Raw genomic sequence first — 22,088 nt, forward strand, 5'->3', positions numbered from 1 at the left:
GAGAGGGCAGCACAGCGCGCCTGGCAGAGAGCAGATGCTTGCCTCGTGGAAGCCCCTTCCCTCCCACACCAGGAACCCACCCCGCCTGGGTGACCACCACGCTGTCCTGAGTGCCAGAGACTCTGCCAGGAGCCATGCTGGCTGTGGAGGATGGGAGGCCAATGGCTCCACTCCGGTCTGGGCTCAGGGGCTCCCAGGAGAAGGAGCTGGTGGCCCCTGGAGGCTGCAGGGAGGAGTCGGGCAGTCTGAGGGGACTCTGCTGGGACAGGCCGTGTGGTGTGGGTGACAGGAGACGTGGCTGGCTGAGCAGTCCTTAGTGTTACCCGCTGCCCTCCCTAACCTCCCCTCCCTGGGCCTCTTCTGTGGATGGAAGGAGGTGTACCCCAGGGTGGCAGGTGTCTTTTTTTGGCTTGGACTCCATTTCTCTGTCAAGGGGCAGAGCCTCGGCTTGCCAGGCAGAGTCCACAGCTTCTCACAGTCATGCCAGCCCCCACCCGAAGCCCCACAGTCCCGGAATGAAGGAGGAAAGGCGAGCGGATGGAAAATGATGAGTGTCTGGAAGAGGGTTGGGACCTCTGCCGAGGGCACCAGCCAGTGACTCTGCCTCATTCAGCTTTGACCCCCCGCTCTCCTTCCGCCCCCCCCGCAGGCCTGACAGACTGCCTGCCCACAGCTGTCATCGCTGTCCCCTGCGGCGACCGGTGCAGGGGCCTGTACGCGGCACAGCCACCCCGCTGGCATCTGGGAACCATCTGAGAAGAGGAAAGGGGACCCCCAGACCTCCACGGGGACATGCTGGCAGCCTTTCCCACACGACCCCCTGAGACGCCTCGGCTCGTGCCCAGGGGCCCGAGCACAATGTCTAACACGGAGACGGAGACACAGACGGGCAGACAGAGACGGACAGGGAGGGCTCCCCGGGCCTGGGCGCAGCCAGGTGGTGGCGAGGTAGGGTCCTGGGGACCACCAGGCCCAGCCGGAGCCCACGGGGGAGCGGGGAGGGAGGGGATGGCAGCCTGAAGGCAGCCACAGCCTGAGCAGAGGCGCCCGAGGTTCCTGAGTGATGCTTGAAGGCCCGCCCCTCCAGGAGGACACATGGCCCTGGAGGGATGGGACCCTCAGTGTCCTGCTGCTTCCCTCCCTCCCGCGTGCGGAGAGAGCCCAGGGCAAGCGGCCTCTGCTGCGGCTTGCCACCGCCCAGCCCCTACCGGCCCCTCTCTGCAGTCACAGAGTTTGAGATGCCACCATTTCGGACTTGCTTACTGCTTTGGCTCTGAGGGTGTTGTCTTCCGGAAGCCTCTATGAGCATTCGAAGAGAGCTCAGAACACTCCCTGATCACTGGTTGAAAACACAGCCTCCTGGGCCCGGCCTCCGGAGCAGTGTGGGCAAGCCTGCACATCCAGAACTCCACACCCCGGGGCATGCGGGTGTCTGCAGCCCCTCTGCTCAGGTTACGCCCTCTGGCCCCTCTGGGGCTCTGCGCCAGCACAGAGGGACCCAGGAAGGAACTGCGGATAGGCTTGTCATGGCCTCCAATGAAAAGAACTCTGGAAAAGAGATGTTCCTGCCAGGGACCGAGGCTTTTCTCTCCAAAAAGGCAGGGGGAACTTAACAGGGACCCCTCCTTAAAGAGACTGCTCTGGCTGGGAACTTAGCTAAATGGGTTTTTCCGGTCTCACATGGCAGGGAGAAGGCTCCCCGAGACGGTTCTCTGTGCACTGGGCACAAGTGTGCTCCGGCTGGCCCTGGGCTGGGGCGTACTCACAAGCCTGGGCTCCTCACGCTCAGAGAACAGGGTGGGCCCCTGGACACAGCCTGGAAACAGGGGCAGCAGTTGTGACCCACTCTGGAGACCACCAGATCAGCCACCTGATTTTGCCACTCCTTCCAGAGAAGGGGGGATCTGCTCACGGAGAAGAAGGTGATGGGGGTGATGCCTGAGGTGGGTCCTTGGTTCTCATTACAGCTCTAGTGTTAACAATCACTTGGTTTGGGGGGACCCGCTTTCTTCACCTTTAAAGGTATTTTGGACAAGAGGCTTTTTACTCTGTTAAATTGTCAATTATTCCCATCTCTCTTTTTCCATAATGTTCTACTGGGCACCTAAGGCCAGAGGGAGTGGGACTATAGGGGACGAGTGGGGACAGAGCCCACATCCAGGGCCAAGGCACGCTGGGCTGTACTGCCTTGGACATGGCAGGGCTCTGGGGCTAGGTGCACCCATGACACAGGGGCCAGGCTCCAGGCCTAGCTGTCCTTTCTGGGGACCCTTTGCAACATCGTTCATGAGATGCCAAGAGAGAAGAAGATCGGAGAAAGAAAGTGGGAGGGAGGGTGCCTCCACGCCACCCAAAACCTAGGTGGGAAAGTTTGAGGTCCACTGAGAAGGACGGCCAGAGGACAGAGGAGGGCAGGGGTCGGTGGATGGGGTCAGGAGAGCAGAGATGGAGCTCGGTCAGATAGGGGCCATGAGCCAGGGGATGTGGTAAGCTGTCCCCAGACCCAGTCCAGAGAGAGCGGAGGGGGCCAGCAAGAAGAGGAGGAAGAGGGGAAGGCTGGCGAACTCCACAGGGCTCGGCCCCACCTCTCTGGCTGGGAACAGCTTGACCAACAGAAGAGAGGTCAACACATGGCAAAGCTGAATCTGCCCTCGGGTTCTGTCCGCGGAAACGCCATGTGGCTCCAGTGGGGGCCGGCATGGAGGCCCCCCGATTGGCTCAATGGAGGAGGCAGGACCCTCATGCCCAAACCCTGACCCAAGAATCTGCAAAGCACAAGAGGCTAAAGTCACCAGGGGGGTCGCGAGCCCCAGGCCTTCCTCGGCTTCACCTCTGTCCCTCCGCTCAGCTACCAGGAAGCGATGTGCAAGCAGCCACGTCTTCCCTGCCTGACCTGCGGGAACAGTCCACGCCGCACGCAGGGACCAGCTGGTCCAAGTCTCAGGGACTCGGGCCCCCTTGTTCACATGAGGGTCCGGGCAGCTGCAGCGGGACCCTCCTTCCCTTCTCAGATGCCTGCCAGGGCCTGTGCAGAGCGTGCTGCGGGGTGCGGCTGGGGCCGGCAGGTGCGGGCTGCCGGCCCAGGCTGGGGGGCGAGCAGGCCGGTGCCGAGAGCTGCAGAGGAGCCGGGTGGGTGGGCAGGAACATGGTCTGAGTGGTGAGGCGGGTGGAGGCAGGGGCGAGCTCTGCCATGAGAAGTGACCATGCGAGTGTGCTAAGTGGCTCGGAGTGGAATGGATTTCCAAACGCAAGAGTGGTGGTGACAAGTGTGGATGCTGGAGCTCCCCAGCTCAGTGGATCGAGGGCTAAGGAGACATGCAGCAGGACGGGGTGAGGAGAGAACGTCCAGACCTGGAACCGTGTGCAAGAGCGCCACCTGGCGGCGGGGGCAGCACGCTGGTGGAGGAGCCGTGTGGGATCCAAGAGCGCAGGCTGGGGCAGCCAGCGGGCACCACGGCCCAGTCTGGAGCCGGCTGGCTGCTCTGCCCCTGGGGAGCCCAGGCAGTGTTGGGGTGGGGGGCAGGCCCCAGGCAGAGCGGTCCAGGCCCCTGAGCTCTGTGCTAGGGCTCCCAGAGGAGAGCTCCCTACAGTGGGCCGGGGCAGCGCTCCAGCTGACCGTGTCTTACCTTTGGTTTTAAAAGCAAAGTGACAGTGCTTGCACACATAGGGCCGGACGTCAGTGTGGGTGCGGATGTGTTTCTTCAGCATGCTGGGCTTCTTGCAGCGAATTCCACACTCCTCACAAACATATTTCCCTCGGCCGCGGCCTCGCACATACACATACTCTTCGTTTGATTTGTACCTATGAGCAACAGGCGTCATGGTAAAGGAAAAAAGGAGGAGAGGAGGCTGGTTCCCACCTCGGAGGATGTACGCACTCCCTAGCCGCCTCCAGCCCTTCACGGAAGTTGGGCGAACCGGAGAGAGCCGCGCGGGGGCGGGGGGTGCAGTCGCCCTGGGGATCCGCCGCGGACCCCTTGCACCTGCCCTGCCCTCGGCCGGGTACGGCTGCCCCGTCTTCCCTCCGGACGCAGCAGACCCTGTGCTTCCTGCCGGGAAGTGAAGCCACAGGTTCAGAGCCAGCCTTGGCCCCGGCCTCTGCCCGCAAAGGACAGCAGAGCGACAACGCGAGTGACGGAAGGGAGCAGCCACACCCTAGCACCTCCCATTTGCCGAGGGCTCATTCTGTGCTGGGCACTTCGCACAAATTACACCAGGAGCCCTTAGGAGCCTGAGGCTCAAACTCCCACAGCCAGAAAAGTACGAACTAGGATCTGAACCTGCCCGCTCCAAAGCCTGTCCACCTCCCAGGAGTCTGCTCGGCCGCCACCTGGACACTGGCGTCGGGGAGGTACGAGGGACGGAGAGTCAGAAACCAGGAGCCGGGCGCGCTCTCCGGACCGCATCTCCAGGTGAGCTGTGAAGCTCTCAGGACGGATTCCAGCCACCTTGCTCGCAGGGATCCCCTGGGGTCATCGCCTCAGGGCCCAAAGCCTTCCTAGGCAGCTCCTGGGGCAGCCAGCCCCCTGCCAGGCCTCGGGGCCACCAGTGCTCTTGGACCTGAACCAGAATGTTCTTATTTCCATCTACAAGGACGCCCACAAGACTCCTCATCAAAGCCCCTCATCAAAGCGCCTCCTGGCCTCTGGCGGGCGGTACAGACGTGCGCGTCTCCGACCGGCGCGGGCGAGGCTCTGGCGGGGCCACGGGGGGGGGGGGGGGGTCCTGGGGTGTCAGTTTCTGCTTTGTCCTCAGCTTGCCTTCTGTNAGGGGCTCCGATGGCACGGGTGCCTCAGGGGAGGTGCGGCCTCTCGGCCCCGTCCCCGGAACCGGCAAGAGGCCCGCCTGTGCCCCATACCCATGCTGCACAGCAGGTCCCGCCCAGGGGCCCTGGCACTGGAACTCAGGGCCGGTGCAGAGGGGCAGGGAGGGGGCTGGGAGAGGGTGAGGCAGTTAGGACGGCAGCTGGGACTCAGCCCTACTCTCCTCAGGGGCTGGCAGCTTATGGCTGAGAGGATGTCACAGGATGACCCAGAAGAGGGGACTCTACGGGAGGGAGCCAGCAGGCCGTGACAGAGCGATCACAGACACACACACCACCTCCCCACTCTCACTCAAGCACACACTCTCACCTATACTCATACACACACGTATACACACTCACACTCACACACTCTCACACTTGCACTGCTGTCCACAAGTCCCTGTGGGCCCTGGTTTTTGTCAGCTCAGTTTTGGCCAACGGATGCCTCTCCTGTTGTCTAAAATCGCCTTTTCTTCTCCTCACAGGCCCTGACCTACCAGTGGCGGGCACCCTGTTCTTGGGTGAGGGGCCAACTTTCACCCAATCCGGGGCAAAGTGACATCTTGTGTTCAAGGGGAGGAAGTGAAGGCCGTGGGGGTGGCGGGGAGAACTCACTCTTGTCGCTGTTATGAGGACCCCCCCTATGGACAAACAGGGGATGCCTGTCTCGCAGGGACAGCGGTTCCCCCTCATGCAGCAGGACGCCTGGACCCAAACCAGCTACCCACACCCGGATTTTAATTCCTAGGTCCCTCTGTGGCCCCCGGGACCCATTCTAAAATGGAGCAAGCACCCTTCTCCCAGCCAGAGAAGAAAGAAGCAAGGATGGCTTGGTCAGTTCTTGGCACTGGAGGCTTGGCCACCACCTGGCCACTAATCTCCACTCGGCCTTGCTTGGCGGGTCCATGACATCCCCTCCCCTCCAACTTCGCATGACAAGGCGCCCCTCAGTGTGCCCCCGACCTCCACCCCACTGCGGCGCCGGGCACTGGGAGCTAGACCCCCCACCACTCTGACTGTCCTGTGTCTGGGCTCCGCACCAGGCTCAAGCCGACTCCAAGTCAGCTAGCAGTCTGTCTCCCCCGCACGTCTTCCTCCACAGCAAGCTTAGATGACAAGTGGTCTTCCCCAGCTCACGCTTACATGTGTGCGTACACACACGCACATGCACCCACATACACACACAGAAAAATCTCTGTTTGAACCTTCGAGGGTTGTGCCTTGACCGTGGAAGTTGTGTATAACCTGCTGGGGAGCACAAGGGGGCTTGGAGGGGCCAGGGAGGATGGGGAGAGATGGAGGCAGGAAGGGGGGGACTCCAGGCAGGGACCAGGAGCAAAGGCAAGAGGTGTTAAAAGGACTGCGAGACTTGGTGGGGGAGAGCAGATGAGGTGGGATGGGCAGGACGGACTGGATCACCACCCCCGCCGGCCCTGAATGCCGTGCTGAGAAGTTTAGAGTTGATCGAAGTTGTCGTAAAGATAAAGTCTCAGAGAGAAGATGCTTCCCTGGCACCACGGGGAATGGTCTGGAAGAGGAGACACTTCAAGTCCCTGCAAGAGGCCCGTGTTCTAGGACAGGCGGCCATCTGGATGGGGTAGGGGTCACAATGAGGCAGAAACCAAGATCGAAGTTTACAACTTGGCTGGCTCAAGTGATACCATCTGTGGGCTTGGAGGGGAGCGATGCAGGTCCCTCGGCCTTTGCTGAGTGTGAGACACTCATGAGGAAGATGTGACGAGATGCCCAGGACACAGCTGGAAATCCTTGGGTCTCACGACGGGACATGTGGATTTCTGGGGAGGAAGACGACTGCGCAGGAGAGGATTGAAAATGAGAAGAGGGCAGTGTGAGGGTCTAGGAGGCTCCCCCATGTGAGGGGGGGACAGAACAACAGCCCCAATATCCATCCCCAAGCTGCGACTTCCTGGGATCTCAGGAGGTTTGGAAGCCAGGAGAATGGGGCTGAAGTGGACAGCAACCAGCTGATCCAATGTCATGGAGGAAGATGGTTCCTGAAGGGCCCCAGGACATGAAGAGCATGGTCCTGGCTAAATGGCCTGGAGCCTATGACTTCCCTGCTCCTTGAGGGCTGAGACCAGGATTCGTACAGCTCAACAGCTTTGTGGTTCCCAAAGGGCCCAGGCCAAGGACAGGCATGGGGCAGCTGGCCAGTGTGGGCTGGGTCCTCCTCCTGCCTGGGGCCATCCTCCCCACCAGCTCAGGATCAGCCTCTCCTTCCCTAGCAGCTCCACAGCCTCTGCCTTCTGGCACATTCCGCCATCATGGATCACACGCTCAGTTCAATCTTGTCACCAGTCAACCAAACAACCTTAAAGCCTCGCTGGACCCCAACCCACTCCAGCTACTGCTCCCTCTGCTTTCTTTTTCAGCCCAAGCCAGGAAAGGGCAGCCCAGGCTTGCTGTCCCTGCCTCCTCACCACCCCCACTCCCGAACCCCCGCAATTCAGCTTCCCTGGCCAACTGTCCTTGCAAGGGTCACACGTTGCTAAATCCAAAGGACGGCTGCCTTTTCCTGTCTGCCCTTTTGCCCGCTTTCTAGAGGCTCCTGCTTAGCTTGGTGACCCTTCTCTGCAGGCCCCTTCCTTACCCCTTTCCCATGCTGCCACTCCCCTGGCTGCAGCCTGCACCCTCCTCCCTCACCCCTCCCAGCTGACCGCCTCTGCACATGCCTGACTTGCCACCTGGACACTGATGGAGTCCCTGTTCTTTCCAGGTCTGACCTCCCCGCTGTACATCCAGATTCCCCCTCAGTCTCTCGCCTGGTGGTGGTCGGGCACCTCAGGCCCCGCAGGCCCAGAACCACGTTTCCACGTCCCCCTCCAGGACCACCTCCCCCTGGGTACCTGTCTCCATCAACACACGTGTGTAGCCAGCGAGGCCGGTGGCCGGACCTTCCTCCTCTGCCTCCACTGCCTTCACTGTTCATGCTCAGCCCATCACCACAGCCTGCCCATGCTACCGCCCGAGTGTGGGCCAAGGATGCCTGCTTCCTGCCCACGCTAGCCCGGGCCACCTATCCTCTCTCCCACACGGCCGTGTCCCTTCTTCACACAGCAGCCAGAGGGAGCGGGCTCTAACATGTGCAGTCATGCGGCTCCTCCCAGCCTGGGGGCGATGCTCCCCCATCTCCATCAGGATAAGGCCCTGTCCCTGCACGCGGGAGAGGAGCACAGAGGTCCAGGACGCCTCTGGCCCGGCTACCTCTCCAGAGCCCCACCCCCGGTACCTTCCCACCAACCATGCCAAACATCACTGGGGGGCTCAGAGTCCCTTTCCTCCAGGCTTCTGCCCTCCCCAGCACCACCCCCTCCACCTGACCGGCTCCTCTGCTCCTTTAGGGCTTTGCCAAAAGGTCCCTTCCTCTGGAGCCCTCTCTTACACCTCTGAGCCTGGGGGTCCCACCTGTTCCTCCTTCACAGCACGGCCAAGCTATGTGCACTGGGATGGCCTTCTTAACAAGTGTAGTCCCTGTTATCCCCACGAAGGAGGGGCCGCGGCCGTCTCAGCTCAGCCCTGGTCTATCCCTAGGGCTTAGCACAGCCCCTGACACCCAGCAATTGCTTGACACGCCTCAGCTGCCCATAAGAAAGCCAAACCAAGGCCTTCTTTCTGGGTCTGCTATAATCAGACTCGCAGCCTTGACATCCCCACTGTAGGAGGCTAGAGCACGGCTCCACGCAATGCAGTGGTCTCCCCATGGCCAGGGCACATAGCCAGTCCCGCCTAGCCACGATGGACTGGCCCAACACTCTCCACTCCCTGGTAGGAACTATTTTGCTCACAGGTCAGCACGAGACCCGGGTCCGAGTTCTGGCTCCTGCTCGAACTTGCTGGGTGACCTTGGATAAGTCATTTCCTGTTCCTTGCAAACAGTCGATCTTCATTGCCCTGAGATACACCAAGCCCCGTCACATGCCTGAGCTCAACCGGTCCTCAGCTTTTTACCATTGTCCCCATTTTCCGGAAAAGAGAACCAAGGCCCCAGGAGTTTCAGGGACATGGCCAAGATCAGCCAGTCAGCAATCTCTCCACCCTGAGCCCCATCCCTGCACACACTTGCTGCACAAATACTTTCAGTTGATGTTGACCAAGGTTTCCTTAGCACTTTCCTTCTCCAGGGTTCCCAGGGCCTGTGACATTGCAGATAAACAAAACAGCATCATTCCCCACCCAGCCCTTCCTGAAAGGGCCGCCAGCTCTGGGTGGGACCACAGGTGGTGACAGCTACAGAAAAATGCCTTGCAGAAAGCCAGGGCAGGAAACCAGAAAACCATGGTGGGGCCCCGAGGGGCACGATTCTGCCTCCCAGGTCTGCTGGCTCCTCCCCGTCCCCCCAAGGCTGACCATGACCCAAGGGGAGAATGAACGGCCCCCGGCCAGTTCTAAGGCCACAGACAGCCCCCCACTGACAGGCCTGGGTGCCGCTGACTCACAGCTCACAGCTCCCAGGACAGGGAGCCACTCCTCTGAGCCCCACCACCTGCCTGTCTTCTGCTCCCCTGACAAGCCAGAGGTGTCAGCCAGTCTGGGAAATGTTCAGTTTTGTTCTTAAAGAAAAATAGCTATTTCTGTGGATGCCAGAATGTCTTGGTTAGAGGGACCTCGAGACCAGACAGCTTGACGACCTGAGGCCAGAGTCGTGTTGGCCATACAGCAAAGGGGCTGTGTGGAGCAGGGCTGGTCTGACCATGGCTGCAGCACCCGGCGTCCTAGACCCCTCCCTCCCCGATGCAGCTTTTTGGTTCTGCTGCCTTAGGTCAAGCAAAGAGCAAGGCTGCCGGGAGGGGTGTGGAGCTGCCAGAATCTTTCAGGTCTGGTTTTCTTCTTAAGCTGCAACTGTCAGACTCATGGACTCGAAGGAAAAGGAGCAGCAGCTCACGCAACCCCTCGATCCGGGGGTCTTATTATATTCCACCGACAGAGAAGAAAACAGAACCAGAGAGCTCAAGCGTCTTGCCACAGTTACAAGGCAACTGCAGAGTGGCGAAGCAGAGCCCGGAGCCCAGGGCTGACCCCAGGGGTCCGACAGGGGACACAGCACCACCTGCCTTCAGCAGCTTCTCCTCCAGTCCCGCACCCGGGGATGCTGAGCTGCCCGTGAACAGTGTGGCTCTAGACCCTTCGGAGCCGTTTCTGAAGCCTGCAGCACCCACCAAGCACACTGGAGCTCAGCGTGTCTGGCACACCCTCCGCTCCAGACTCCAGGAGACGGAAGGGGTAGAAAAGAAATGTCATGTCAGTCATGGTGACGGGTGAGTTGTTCTCGGCTCGGCAGATGACGAAGATTCAGCCGTGAAGCTGTTCTGTGAGGTAGTGAGCTCCCCGTCACTAGCACTGTGCACCCAGAGGCCAGAGGGACAGGCTGGGAGAGTGTGGAGCAGGTGGAAATTCAAGGGTACTGCACACCCACGACGCGCCCAGCACCGTGCTAGGAGGGGAAGAGCCTGCTTACCCCTGTGATGGGCTATGAAATGGGCACAGTTATCCATGAAGTATTTCATATTCATTCCAATAAACGTAAATAGATATATTCATTCCTGACCAAATGGAGGCTCAGGGCGCTAGGTGGGGACAGTGGCCATGCGACTGAGCGGGCAGAGAGGCACGGGGGTGAGGGCTGAGGTGGGCCAGAAGGCAGGACACAGTCCCTCTCTAAAGGGTCAGTGGCTACACCTTTCCAGCCAAGTGTTGCAAGATGTTGGCATATCTTCCAGGTTTTCAAGAAAACCACAAATACAGATTTTTAAAAAACTAAGAATATTAGTCTACTCTTACTTAGCTCTTCCTGGGTACCAAGCCCTATTTTACATTCTTTATAAGCATCACCTCAGTTAAACCTCATGGCAGCCCATTAAGACAGGGGCTCTCATCATCTTCATTTACACAGGAGAAACTGGAGTCACAGAGAGGTTAAGTAACCTGCCCAAGGCCACACAGCCAGGAAGTTAACAGAGCTAGAACTGGATCCCAGGTCACAAGTTACGAAGTTCAGGTGCTTAACTGCTATGCAATTCTAACTAACACTTGAAATGACCTGTTTTGAAAGTCACAAATCAAGGCAAATAAAATAGGAGAGGCAGATCCAGCCCAGAGCTAAACTTCTGGCTCAAAGTAATTTCCCCAAGGCCATGAAGGGAGTAGGGGCCTGTCTGACCTTCCAGTCCATGACTTTTTGTCTCCACCAAGCTGCATTTTTCTCTTAAACGAGGGGTGAACTCTGTGCCTCCAAGTCGCCTCCCTAATCTGAGCTCCTCTGAAGCCCTTCTGCGGGTACGCTACTGACTTCTCCGTAGAATGTTAATATTTCATCATTAAACACTCGCCAGTTCTCCGAATTTCAATATAATCATGCCAAGCAAGAAGAAGGTGCGATGGGAGGTATGCACATAGTCGTTCTGAGTCCCACTTTTGCAGGGAGCCTGTGTCCCCTGAAGTGAGGTTCGAGTCGGTTCCCAGAGGTCACTGTGACCCGGAAGGTCCCGCCACAGCGAGCCTGTCAGCTTGTCCGGGGCGACACGCTGCTCTCTTGCTGCAGCCCAGAAGGAAGGGCTGTGGGGAGAGGAGCAAGGGCCAGGTGGTGCAGTCCACTGAGCTGTGTATCTGTTACAGAAACTCAGCTGCTAAGAGGTAGGAAGCACACCCTCTGGTGAAAAATAAACTAGGGAGGCTGAGCTGTGGGTCACGGGGGACGTTCCCATGGGGTTCTCGGTGCATCCTAGGCTCCCCTTCTGCAGGGTTCTGCAGAGATGACATTCCAGCACCACATCTGGGGTGGGGGGCACTTAAGGAGGCGCAGGGACAGGCCTGCCTGGCCAGAAATTCCACAGCATGTCTGCAGAGCCCCCTGCGGGGTGTCTATTTTAAGCAAGTACTCTGTGTATTTACTCAACAGTACTTACTGAGGCCCGGTCTGAGCCTGAGGCTGAGCCAGGGCCAGAGATGCAAAGCTAAATAAGCCCCTGACCTTGGGCTCAAGGGTGAAGAGCAAGCAGGTACTTGTAAGATCCCCAAACAAAGAGGAGCAGTAACCCAGACAACCTGCAAAGTGCTACCGATGATCAGAGGGGAACCCGCGGGGAGGGTCTTCCGTGGTATTCTCAGAAGAGATGCTCTTCATCTGGGAGCCCAAGCCAGGGCAGAGGCAGGAGGAAAGAAGACACAGATTCGAGGTCAGCTGGCCTGACCAAGGCAGGAGGGAAGCAGGTCAAAGAGCCTTCTTTCCCACCTTCCCGAAGGACTCCCGCCACTGGAGCAGGTCCTTGTCCGTTTTACAGGCCTGCATTTGCATCTTTGGGCCATTTCCTTGGTTTTCCTGTAATGATTTTCCATTCTAGGGGCACGTCAGCAGACAGCACCAGCCACGCAGGCAGCCGCAGCTCGGGGGGCGGACGAGGCTCAGAGCTAAGACTAGGAGATGCCTCTTAGTCTGAAGACATCGGTACGATCCGCGGAGATGTTGTGAAGTGAACGACCAAACGCAGACACCCAGAACCACCAAGCAGGCACCACGCCTGGGCCGATGCCAGCTGGGGTCAAAAGAATGCAGCCAAAGGCCCTGTTTCCGACCAGAGAGGGAGATTACGGAGAGAGGCAGGAAGCCAGAAGCTGGGCCTCTCCTGTTCGAGAAGTGAAACTGCCCAAGAGGCACACACTCCCTAGATGTGTGCAGTACGCAGGGCTGCTCCCGCTTCTAGCAGGCCCTGGCCGGCAGGGTTCTAGAACAGTGACTTTCCAACCGTGCTCAGGACTCACAGAGGTGGGGAGGCTGAGCAGCGGGGTTCTGCATCCCCTCCCCCCCCACGTCGAGCTGTTTCTCAGAGCAGGCATCTATGCAAGCTGACCCTTGCAGCAAAGAGTTCTGAGTTTAAAAACAATTTGAAAATTACTGTTGAAGAACATCCCTGCTTAGAAGGATCTTAAGACCTTTGACTTCCGGGGGCGGGGTGGGGGAGGGGCCTTGGGCATCCTCTGCTGCGGTCATGGTCAGGAGGGTCCCGTTCCACACCCTCCCAGGGCTGCGTACGCCTGGGCACCTGGGGTCTCACGGTTTCTGGGCAGCACCGTTCACCTCTGGGCAGCTCTTCTATTAAAGCTAAAGGCGTCAACCTGTGCCCCCCCCCCGGCAGTCTGACCTCTGCCTAGTGCCCCCCTCGTCCATGTGACAGTCTCCAAAGGGTGCCACTCCACCCAAGACTGGTCTCTTCCAGGCCTGTCATCTCTATAGCCCCAGCAACCCCACTCAGGACGGACGCTGGAGGCCTCCTCACACTGTCCCAGGCCCCTCTGGGTTGTCCTCCGTAAGATGGAAGGGCTTCTAGCCCCCAGGGCCCTCGGGTGGGGCTGGACCCAGCCCAGCTAAAGTAGGACTATGGTCTCAGTTCTTCCAGCTTCCCTTCCTTGTTCCCCAGACAGGAGGCAGGCCCAGAATGGGGACAGGACCAGATCCTGGAGATTGAATACCTGCCTCATTCTTGACGGAAAAAGCACCAACAAGAAAGTCAGCCAGGGTCAGAGGTGTAATCTTTTATCACGGAAAAAGAAAGGGCTGTCTTTTGTTGAGCGCTCACTGTGTGATAGGTGCTTTTTCCAGGAATTCTACTGTGGAAGCCACGACGCAATTCTGTATGGCCAGTGGCAGGAACTGAGGCGGGAAGGTTGTGTTGAGGCTGGCTTGGAAAAGTCTCCGATGCCAGCACAAAGGCTGGGCCTGTGTCTCGCAGGCGGGGGCTGGGGAGGGGTGCTCGGGCAGAGCTGTGTTCTGGAAGCGCATGCTGGGGCCGCAGCTAGAAGGGACGCTGCCCCAGGCCGTCTTAGAGCAGCAGCTGCTGACCTGTGTGTATACACTAAGTGCCTGATCAGTGCTTGTGAACTAATGGCCGAGACCACTGTGCCGCCGCGATCTGTGAAGCATCAGTTTCTGGCAGCGCAGACATCCATCTGCACTGAGATGCAAATAAGATGAGAAAAGGCTGTGATGTGTATTCAAATCTCACCACGAATGCAAGGTCTCATCCTGGTCCTACCCCCTGGTAACAGCTTTCCTAGGGGCAGAGAAGTGCAGCAGTAAAGAGAATCAGGCTTAGGAACTGAGGAGAATTGCCAAGGCTGAAACCAGGCTCTGCCCCTAATTAGCTGTGTGACCTTGGCCAGGTTACTTAACCTCTCTGTGCCTCAGTTTCTTCATCTGGAAAATGGAGATCATGTCCTATTTCTTGACCTGGGGATAACTGGACATAGTTACACGGGTGTATTCACTGCGTAATGGCCCATGGATTGTATACTTAGGGCTTGGACTGCTTTTTGCACGTACGATAGGTTTCCATTTGAAAATTACTGAAAAATAATAGTACACACTCACAGGGCTATTGGGAAGTTGACTTCGTTAATACAATTTACAGGCTTAGACTAGCACCCAGCTGGGAGTGTGGAGAGGAAGGGGTCATGGCACAGCTAGAAGCAGGAGTGGTCCGGTCACAGACGATCTGACCTCCTGCCTGCTGACCACATCGCATCTTCCCTTTAGTTAAAATGTTCAATGCTCTGCACAGTTCTTAGCATGACAGGTGGAACAGACCCTCTGCAGAGAGGTAGGCAGGGTGGGAAACGTGGCAATCCAGCGCTCATCCATTACACTCCGCTGAGCACTGCCACCAGCGGCCCGGCTAGCCCTCGGAAATGTCACTTCTACGAAACCTCATCAGAGACGAGAAGGTGTGCGGACCAGTGAGCAGAGAACGCCGTCGCACGTGTCCCCGGCACAGCGAAGCTGACCGCGAGCGGGGGCCGCATGCGAGAAAGCAGACCCAGGACACGCGAGAGGAGGCGGCGGCGGCTGTGGACATGGTTCTGAAACCCTCAAATGTAAGTGAAGGGCTGCAGAGCCTTAACCCCAGGAAGGGCCCTCGCTGGCCGAGCGCCGCCACGCTCCCTTCTCCTTGGACACCTCACTGCCTTCCTCTCCGGGAGCCCCGGTCTCACGGTTCCGGCACGGCCCCTAGCTCCCGGGAGGGTCAGAAGCAGCGCCTCTGTCGACCGGAGCCTCAGCTCATCCTTGACGGTCAAGGCGACGTGGAAAGTCTCCGGTCTGACGGAGCTGCTGAGGACGGCTTTGCCTGTGCCTATTGGACTCAACACAACTGTTGAGCCATTTCCTGCGCCAGACGGACGACGACGGCAACCACCCTACAGCCTGAACATCTGTGATCCCTCAGCGCGAACAAGACACCTTCCTCATTACCGGGCTCCGTTATCCGTCACTAGGAATCAGTCAGGTGTGCAATGTCGTGCCTCTTTTCAGATCAGGCTGTGGGGGCTCAGAGAGGTGACATAAGTTGCCCAAGTTCACACAACCAGGGAGCAGCCGAGGAAGGGCGCCCAACCCCCAACGGTCCTCTCTGACTCCCACACCCTTCTAGCTCTCAGGGCTGGAGAAGATGCCGCTGATGGGGGACTGTCCTCCAGAGCGTGGAAGGAGAGAGGGAAAGGGGAGCGATGTCCAGCCCTCACCGTGGCTCCAAGGGAGCACCACCATCGGCAGCATCTCCACGCACAAGCATTTGGGGGGGTCCGCTCTGGGTCTGGCCCTGGGCACATGGAGGGGTAGCCACAGGGTCCCCCAGGGAGCTTGCCGTGCAGATGGCCAAGAGTCAGAAGGCGCAGAAAGTAGGGCGCCCCAGTGCATGGGGCTATGGAGGAAAGGACACAGATCTGGAGCCAGTAGGCCTGACTTTGAATCCCAGCTCCGCTCCTCAGGAACCGAGCTATAGACAAGTCCCTTCGCTTCTCTGAGCCTTGACCCCTCCTCTGCAGAACGGACACGTGTGTGCATGTGTCTACACAGATAAATCCGACTTAGCAGGTGGCGCTGCGGATTAAGAATTATAGGCGTGAAGGGCTTCTGCTCAGTTCCGTGCTGGGGCCGGGCAGGCGCTCAGCAAACACGGGCTGCTGTTGCTGCAGGTGGGGAAGGCGAAGGGCGGGCCGTGGGGCGGGCGACTGCCGTTGGGACAGGGCTGGGCCCAGGGGACTGCGTGCCGCCCCTCAGCTGGTGCTCACCAGCGCTGAAGTCTGCTACCTGGGGTCCCCCGGATTGCGCACAGGGAGGGCAGCTGGGGAGAAGCGCGTGGGGCTGCAGCACCACCTCGCGGTGGGAGGACCTGGCTCCCCGCGGGGCTGCAGGAGGGTAAATCTCAGGCACAGAAGAGCAAGGAATGTTCTTCTCAGCAGGCCGAGAGCAGACAGAGAAGAGTTCCAGAGACAGAACAGGAGCTCTCAAGAGGGTCTAGCTACCCTCTGAGAACAGATCCACCAGAAAGGCTTGAAGTAAGGAGACCCCAGGTGTAGGCGGGCCTGTGGCTTACCCAAGGTCACACAGACACTGAGCAGAGCCAGGACCCAAGGCAGGGCTGACGTGACTGGGCGTGCCCTCGTTACAGACGACCCCGTCACTCCCCACACACTTCCCCGCACTAGGCCCGGTGCCCAGTAGAGAACTGAGTCAACACACAGCGTCTCCAGAAAGCCCTGGGCAGCTGTCCAACAGCACTGGCCTGCCTGGATGCAACGTCACTTACGACGGCTATTTGCAGCCTGTGGTGCCTTTCCGAGTGACCCTGTGGCTAGAACTAAGTCCCGAGGAGACGCAGAGTCAGCTCGAAGTGGCTCGGAGAGAGCAGACCCCGCTAACATGGCCTGCGGCCGCACAGGGTACTCGCTGGGAATGCTGGCCGAGGCTGAGCGGCCTCCAGATTTCACAAGGGCCTGTGAAACAGAGCGACCTGCCCCCGTGCCAGAGATGGAGAGACTGAGCTCAGAGAGGCACAGTGACTCGCTCTCAGCCACACAGCTCCTAAGTGGCACCGCGTCCCACCAAAGACCATTCTTACTGTGCCCACTGCCTGTTAAGTGTTTCAACTGAATATGTTGAAACCACACGTGGATTTTATGAAACGGACTGCCCCTGCCTGTGGGCTTTAAGGCCGGCCACCGGGGGGAACATCCATTTGTCCGAAGCAAACAGAAAATAAAAATGTCTAGCTAAGGTAAGAGAACAGGTCCTGGGGGTTCAGAAGGAGAGATGGGGTCTCGCAGGCAGTGGCAGGGCAGGGGGAGGTCAGGGAGGTACTTGGAATGGGGGTATTTGAAGGACAGCTCAGCTGCGAGGACTTGGAGATGAAGAGGGGGAGACGGCCCTCCCACAGGGGACAGCAGGAGCAAAGGCACAGAGGCAGAGAGGTACGGGCCACAGAGGCTCCGGCAGGGAGAGGAGACTGAGGAGGTGGTGCTTGGGAGGGAACTGGGTCGCCGGCAGAGACTCTGAGCCAGGCTTTAGGGCCAACTGTGTGGTACAGTCACAGACATACCAAGCTTTGGGGATTTAAAAATAGCTCCGAATGCATGATGTGTTTACAACTTACAGTAATTCCCATTTGTTCATCCCCACTCTCCCCTCACAAAGATGCCATGAATGAAAAGGGACAGAGGGCCTTCCCCACCCACGACCGGCACCTGTGACAGGATCCCAGGCCCACCCCCGCCTCCCCACCCATCCTGTCCTCTCTGGCCGCCCACCCCCGTCACGGCCACTTCCCGCCTCCCTCCAGCCTCCCCAGCACCCTGTTCCTGCAGCCTCAGGCCTCTGCCTCTGCCAGTTGGTTGTCTGGAACATTCTCCCTCCCCTCCCCCTCCCCAAGCCTTTGCCAACTATGGCGGGTGGCGAGTCCTCAGAGATGCTTCCAGAGCGCTGCCCAGTCCTCCTGTTCAGTGGCCGCCTATGCTAAGCCGGCCAGGAGGCGCCGGGGTGGAGGGACTGGGGCCCGCAAGCTGACACTCAGTGTGTATTCGCGGGTGCTGGCGGACACGGGGCCGCACGTTCAGTCCCAGAACAGCCCTTGCTGGCTGCTAGGACTCTCCCCACTTTGTGGGGGACAAAGGGAGGCACAGAGAGGTTACACACCCAGCAGGTGTAGAGCGAGCGGGGATTCAAACCAGCTGGGCTGGCTCCAGGCCGAGCTCCTAGACCCCCCAATCCTGCCTTTGTCCTGCCCTGCCAGCCTCCCCACGGGCACTGTTCCGCCTGGCAACAGGCTGCTTCCAAGCTGGGGGGCGGGGTGGGCCTGTTTCCTTATTTAATCTTATTATCTGCTTACTTAATCCTCACCTTGGCCCAGGACGCAGCCTGTCACCCCCCAGATCAGGACCCACTGGCGCAGATGGGCTCATGGCTGGCCCCAAATCCCACGGCCCATCAGGGCAGAGCCAAGGTCACTCCCAGGCCTCCTGGGCTCCAGGCGCAGCGATCTTCCCCTCAATCATAGAAGAGGACCCAAAGCAGAGGGCCCAACCTTCCGTCCTTCCCCAATTCCTGCCATGTCCTGATGCACCGGAAGTGATCTTGCCGGTGAACGTGGTAAAGGCCCGCGGTGACGTTCCTGGGACTGGTCCCAAGGCCGCACACCTCAGGCTCTCTAGCATCCGAGCTCAGAGACAGGCCTCCTGAGCACTGCCTGCAGGGCCCACCTGGTCACCGCTTCATCCTAAGGACTCACGGTCATTTTTCTAACACATGTTGAAATGAAATGCAACAGATGAAATAAGGAGCATTTGTCCCAGTGCTGCCTAAAATCCCCCTGATGGTTTTCATCATGGCCCGCGGGAGGCTGTCACCCAGAGAGCTGCAAACACAGAGAACAGCTATGAGGCAGGCCGACTGGCAGGAGCCAAGTGCCCAGGAGTCCAGGGAGGGGGCTTGGCCTAGGAGGAATTCCTGGAAGGTTGGAAGCAGTGTTCCGAGCGTGGCGTGCTCGCACCATGATTCTCCGGGAGGAGAGCAACAGTGTCCCCTGGGTCCAGCCAGAAGCTGGAGCGTGGAGAGCATGCCTGGGGCCCCACGGTGGACGGCCAGGCCTAGCCATAGAGCCTGCGGGGACCCCGACGGCCTCCTTGGGCCTTCCTACAGAGACCAGCGCTTGACCCCCATCTCATTGCTGTCCTAGAGAGAAAGGCTTCCCCTGCCAGGGCCAGGGATGCTAGGGAGCCTGGGGGAGCCCGGCTGCTTTCAGCGCTGTCCTGCCTGAGAGGGGAAGGGCCTCTCGCTTTGATGAGGACTTGGGCAGACATCACATCCTGTCCTGCTGGACCCCAGAGAGAGCCTTCCTACATTCACAGCAGCCTTTCCCCAGCCCCAGGTGAGGGCTGACCTTCAGAGGCCCTTTAGAGGAGTGGGGCTGACGAAGACCCCTAAAAAGGGGAGGGAGAGATCCTGGACCAGTGTGGGGATACGCGTGGGTGCCTGCTCTGCTCTTCCCTGCAGCAGTCAGACCCCGGGACATCTGCTGGAGTCTGCGTAGGGGCTGCCTCCCTCCATCCCCTGGCGGGAGCTCCTGGGTCGCTACTTAACCTGCAGCTGGCTCCCTAGGGGACACGGGGTTCCCCGGGTTCCAGACCCATTCAAGCCAGCATCTCCTGCTCTGCCCCAATGGGCCCCGCCCTCCTCACGGCGGTCACAGAGGAGGATGCGAGTCCCCAGCTGCCTTCCTCGCTGGAAAGCACTCACTACGGCAGCGAAAACCCGGAGTCCACAGAGTGCTACCACCAGTGGGCTACAACCCTCAGGAAAATCATCGTTCTTAGAGTCTGCTCCTGAGCTCGCAAGCTCAGCAGTCCCAGAGACTTCCGAGAGACGGATCTGAGGCGGCCCAGCTGCTAGATCTGCTGATGTTTTGGGAAGTCTATGGGACCTGGCCTCCTCCTCTTTGTGGAGGGACGGCTCTCCTTCCTTCGGAATCAGCCTGTGTCCAACCTGGCCCCCACCGGGGGAACACACTTTCCTACCTGACCCCTCAGCATGCTAAACAGCACAGCCTGTGGACAAGCCTCCCTGGCCCTCTGGACCCTGCCAGCTGCCTCCACTCCTTGTCACCATCCCTGGGGAGGTGCCCTCCCTGCTTCTGGCTCCAGTCCCCGGAAGCCCTGCCTGGCCCCTGGCTGGCCGCCTCCTGGCTCCAGTCTGCCAGCCGTACTTGCCAACGGGTCACAAGGCCTCGCTCACAGCCTGACTTCTCTCTGGCTGCCTTAGGCTCGTTTTGGCTCCTGAGTCCTGCCCGGTCTGTTGCCACCATGTTCCTGGGAACCTGCCTGCCTGGCATGCCCCCTCCTGCTGCTCTGCTCGGCCCAATCTGGCTTCCGCTGGCTGCTATGCCCTAGGACACACCTCTCTCCACCCTCCTGCCAGCTGGGCTGTCCCTCTTTGGTCTGAAAGCCACCCATGGTGACAGATGACACCCGTCCACAGTGCAGGTCCAAAATTCTGCCTGGAGTTCAGGCCCCACTTGTCCTTTGGTCTGATGCCCTTAGCTCCCCCTCTTGGCCTGGGCTGACTCCGCTTGCACAGGAATCTGCCGGACAGCCCCGGACAGCCTGCATCCCCTTTCAACTCTTTCCTCGATTTCTGGCTTCCTCAATCTCCTTTCTTCTGAGCCAAATGGGTTCTCTTTTTTCATTTTATGTTTTTATTTTGCAACTATGACAAAATACAAATTAAAGTATAATGGAAAAAAACCCCACTTTCTCCCTGAACCAGTGGAGGGCGAGTTGCCATATCCCATCCTCCCCGAATTCTTTAGTTCATATTTCCTCCATCCAAGGCCATGCCAGGCCTCCCCAGCCTGGTCAGGCCCCGCCTCTCCAGCCACAGCCCAGCCCCTGGGGGGTGCGCTCCTCCACCTGTGTGGGTCATGGCCCCCCAACCAGGCTGCCCTATGTTATTTCTAGAACCAAAGGAATCCTCTGGGGTCGATCGTCTCTCTTCGTGGAAACTGAAGGCACCCCACGTTTCCAACTCAGCAACACATCCGGACCGTCTCCCCCCATTCAGCAAGATGGCACATGTCCCCCCACACTTCTACACGCGTACCATGGCACCCTTCCTCCCTTCCTCCCTTCCTCCCTTCCTCCCTTCCTCCCGTTGGCATGTTTTAAGTGGGGGGCAATAGGACAGCTTCTGTCATTAACGTGTCATATTAATGTCTCCCTGGGCCATAGTTTCCTCATTGGCAAAGTGGGGAATTTGGGCAAAATGATGTCTGGGGACCCTTCCATACTACGAGTAAGATAGACTCTCACCGAGTTCTCCTGCACCAAGCACTGGCCATTCTTTACATGGAGCATCTTGGTTAAGCCTCATGGAAACCGTTTCAGATGGAATTACTGTTACCATTTCCATCTTACTGATGGGGAAACCGACGCACAGGGGCGTTACCCAGCTGACTTTATATCAGAAGGGCACCCTGATAGATCCAGGATTCCCACACAGGCCATTTGGCTTCCGTACACTTTACTGCAAAGTGCTTGTAAAAGGCAGGGGACACCAGGAATTTACCCTTTACTTGAAGAGGCAACCATATAAGTAAATATTGATAATTCATGGCAGAATAAGAGGTCACCTTACCGCGTGCCAGGCACTGTGCCAGGTACTTACAAATATTGTTTCCTTTTATTCTCAACAACTTTGATAAAGAGGGACCATTTAGGATTCTCACTTTCCAGCTGAGAGGGCTGAGCCATGGAGAGGTTAAGTCTTTCTAATCAGTGGCAGAGCCAGGATTGGAACCCAGGTCTGGCTGGCGCCAAAGCCGTGGTCTACCACTAAACCGTGACGGGTGCTCTGCACGGCGTGCAAGGAGTCAAGGATGCCCCCCACTCCATCTTCCTGGCAACAGGCTGGGGTGTGGTGTGCCAGGCTCTGGACAAGGGTCTCACATGTCTGATTCTATCTGACGTTCCCAACAGCCCCGAGAGGCCTCCACCTCCAGAGCGGAGAAAGGCACTCCAGGAGCAGCAAAGAGTGAGGCGGCAGGTGCAGGGCAGGAGGGTATGGCTGGCGGAGGCATCGGTGTCTCCTGGGGCTGGGCCTCCACCCCGCAGATGGCAAGGAGGGGGAGACACTGTAGCCGGGACCCGCCTCCAAGAGACTATAGACCATGGAGAAAGAGCAACTCTCTTCTCATTTTTCTAAGCTGTGGGGCCAGAGAACCCCAGAGACTGAGCCTGTCTTCTGGCCTCCTCGTCCCTTCACCCGTATGTGCTCAGGCATGCCATCCTAGTACCCAGCTCTGGGCTCCGAAAGAAATTCCTCCCGATCGGTGTCTCATCTCAGGCTGGGGCATACGGCCAAAGGCTCCGGCCCAAGAAGGGGCACCCTGCAGATGAGCTTGGATTCGATGCTCTGACAGCTAGAAAAGGCCAGCTTCTCCTCAGGCAG

The 22,088-nt window shown here is 58.8% G+C and overlaps 1 protein-coding gene across 6 annotated transcripts in view; it reads right to left on the reverse strand.

Moving 5' to 3' along the window:
• HIVEP3 (HIVEP zinc finger 3) overlaps positions 1–22,088 on the reverse strand; it is a 376,034-nt gene that overhangs the window by 13,779 nt on the left and 340,167 nt on the right. For all 6 annotated transcript variants that reach the window (XM_034650318.1, XM_034650304.1, XM_034650313.1 and 3 more), the window contains one exon: positions 3,627–3,802. In XM_034650318.1, coding sequence (XP_034506209.1) covers positions 3,627–3,802 — 176 coding nt within the window. The remainder of the gene's footprint in view (positions 1–3,626; positions 3,803–22,088) is intronic.

The sequence above is a fragment of the Ailuropoda melanoleuca genome, chromosome 2 (genome assembly GCF_002007445.2).
Source record: "Ailuropoda melanoleuca isolate Jingjing chromosome 2, ASM200744v2, whole genome shotgun sequence".
NCBI lineage: Eukaryota > Metazoa > Chordata > Mammalia > Carnivora > Ursidae > Ailuropoda > Ailuropoda melanoleuca.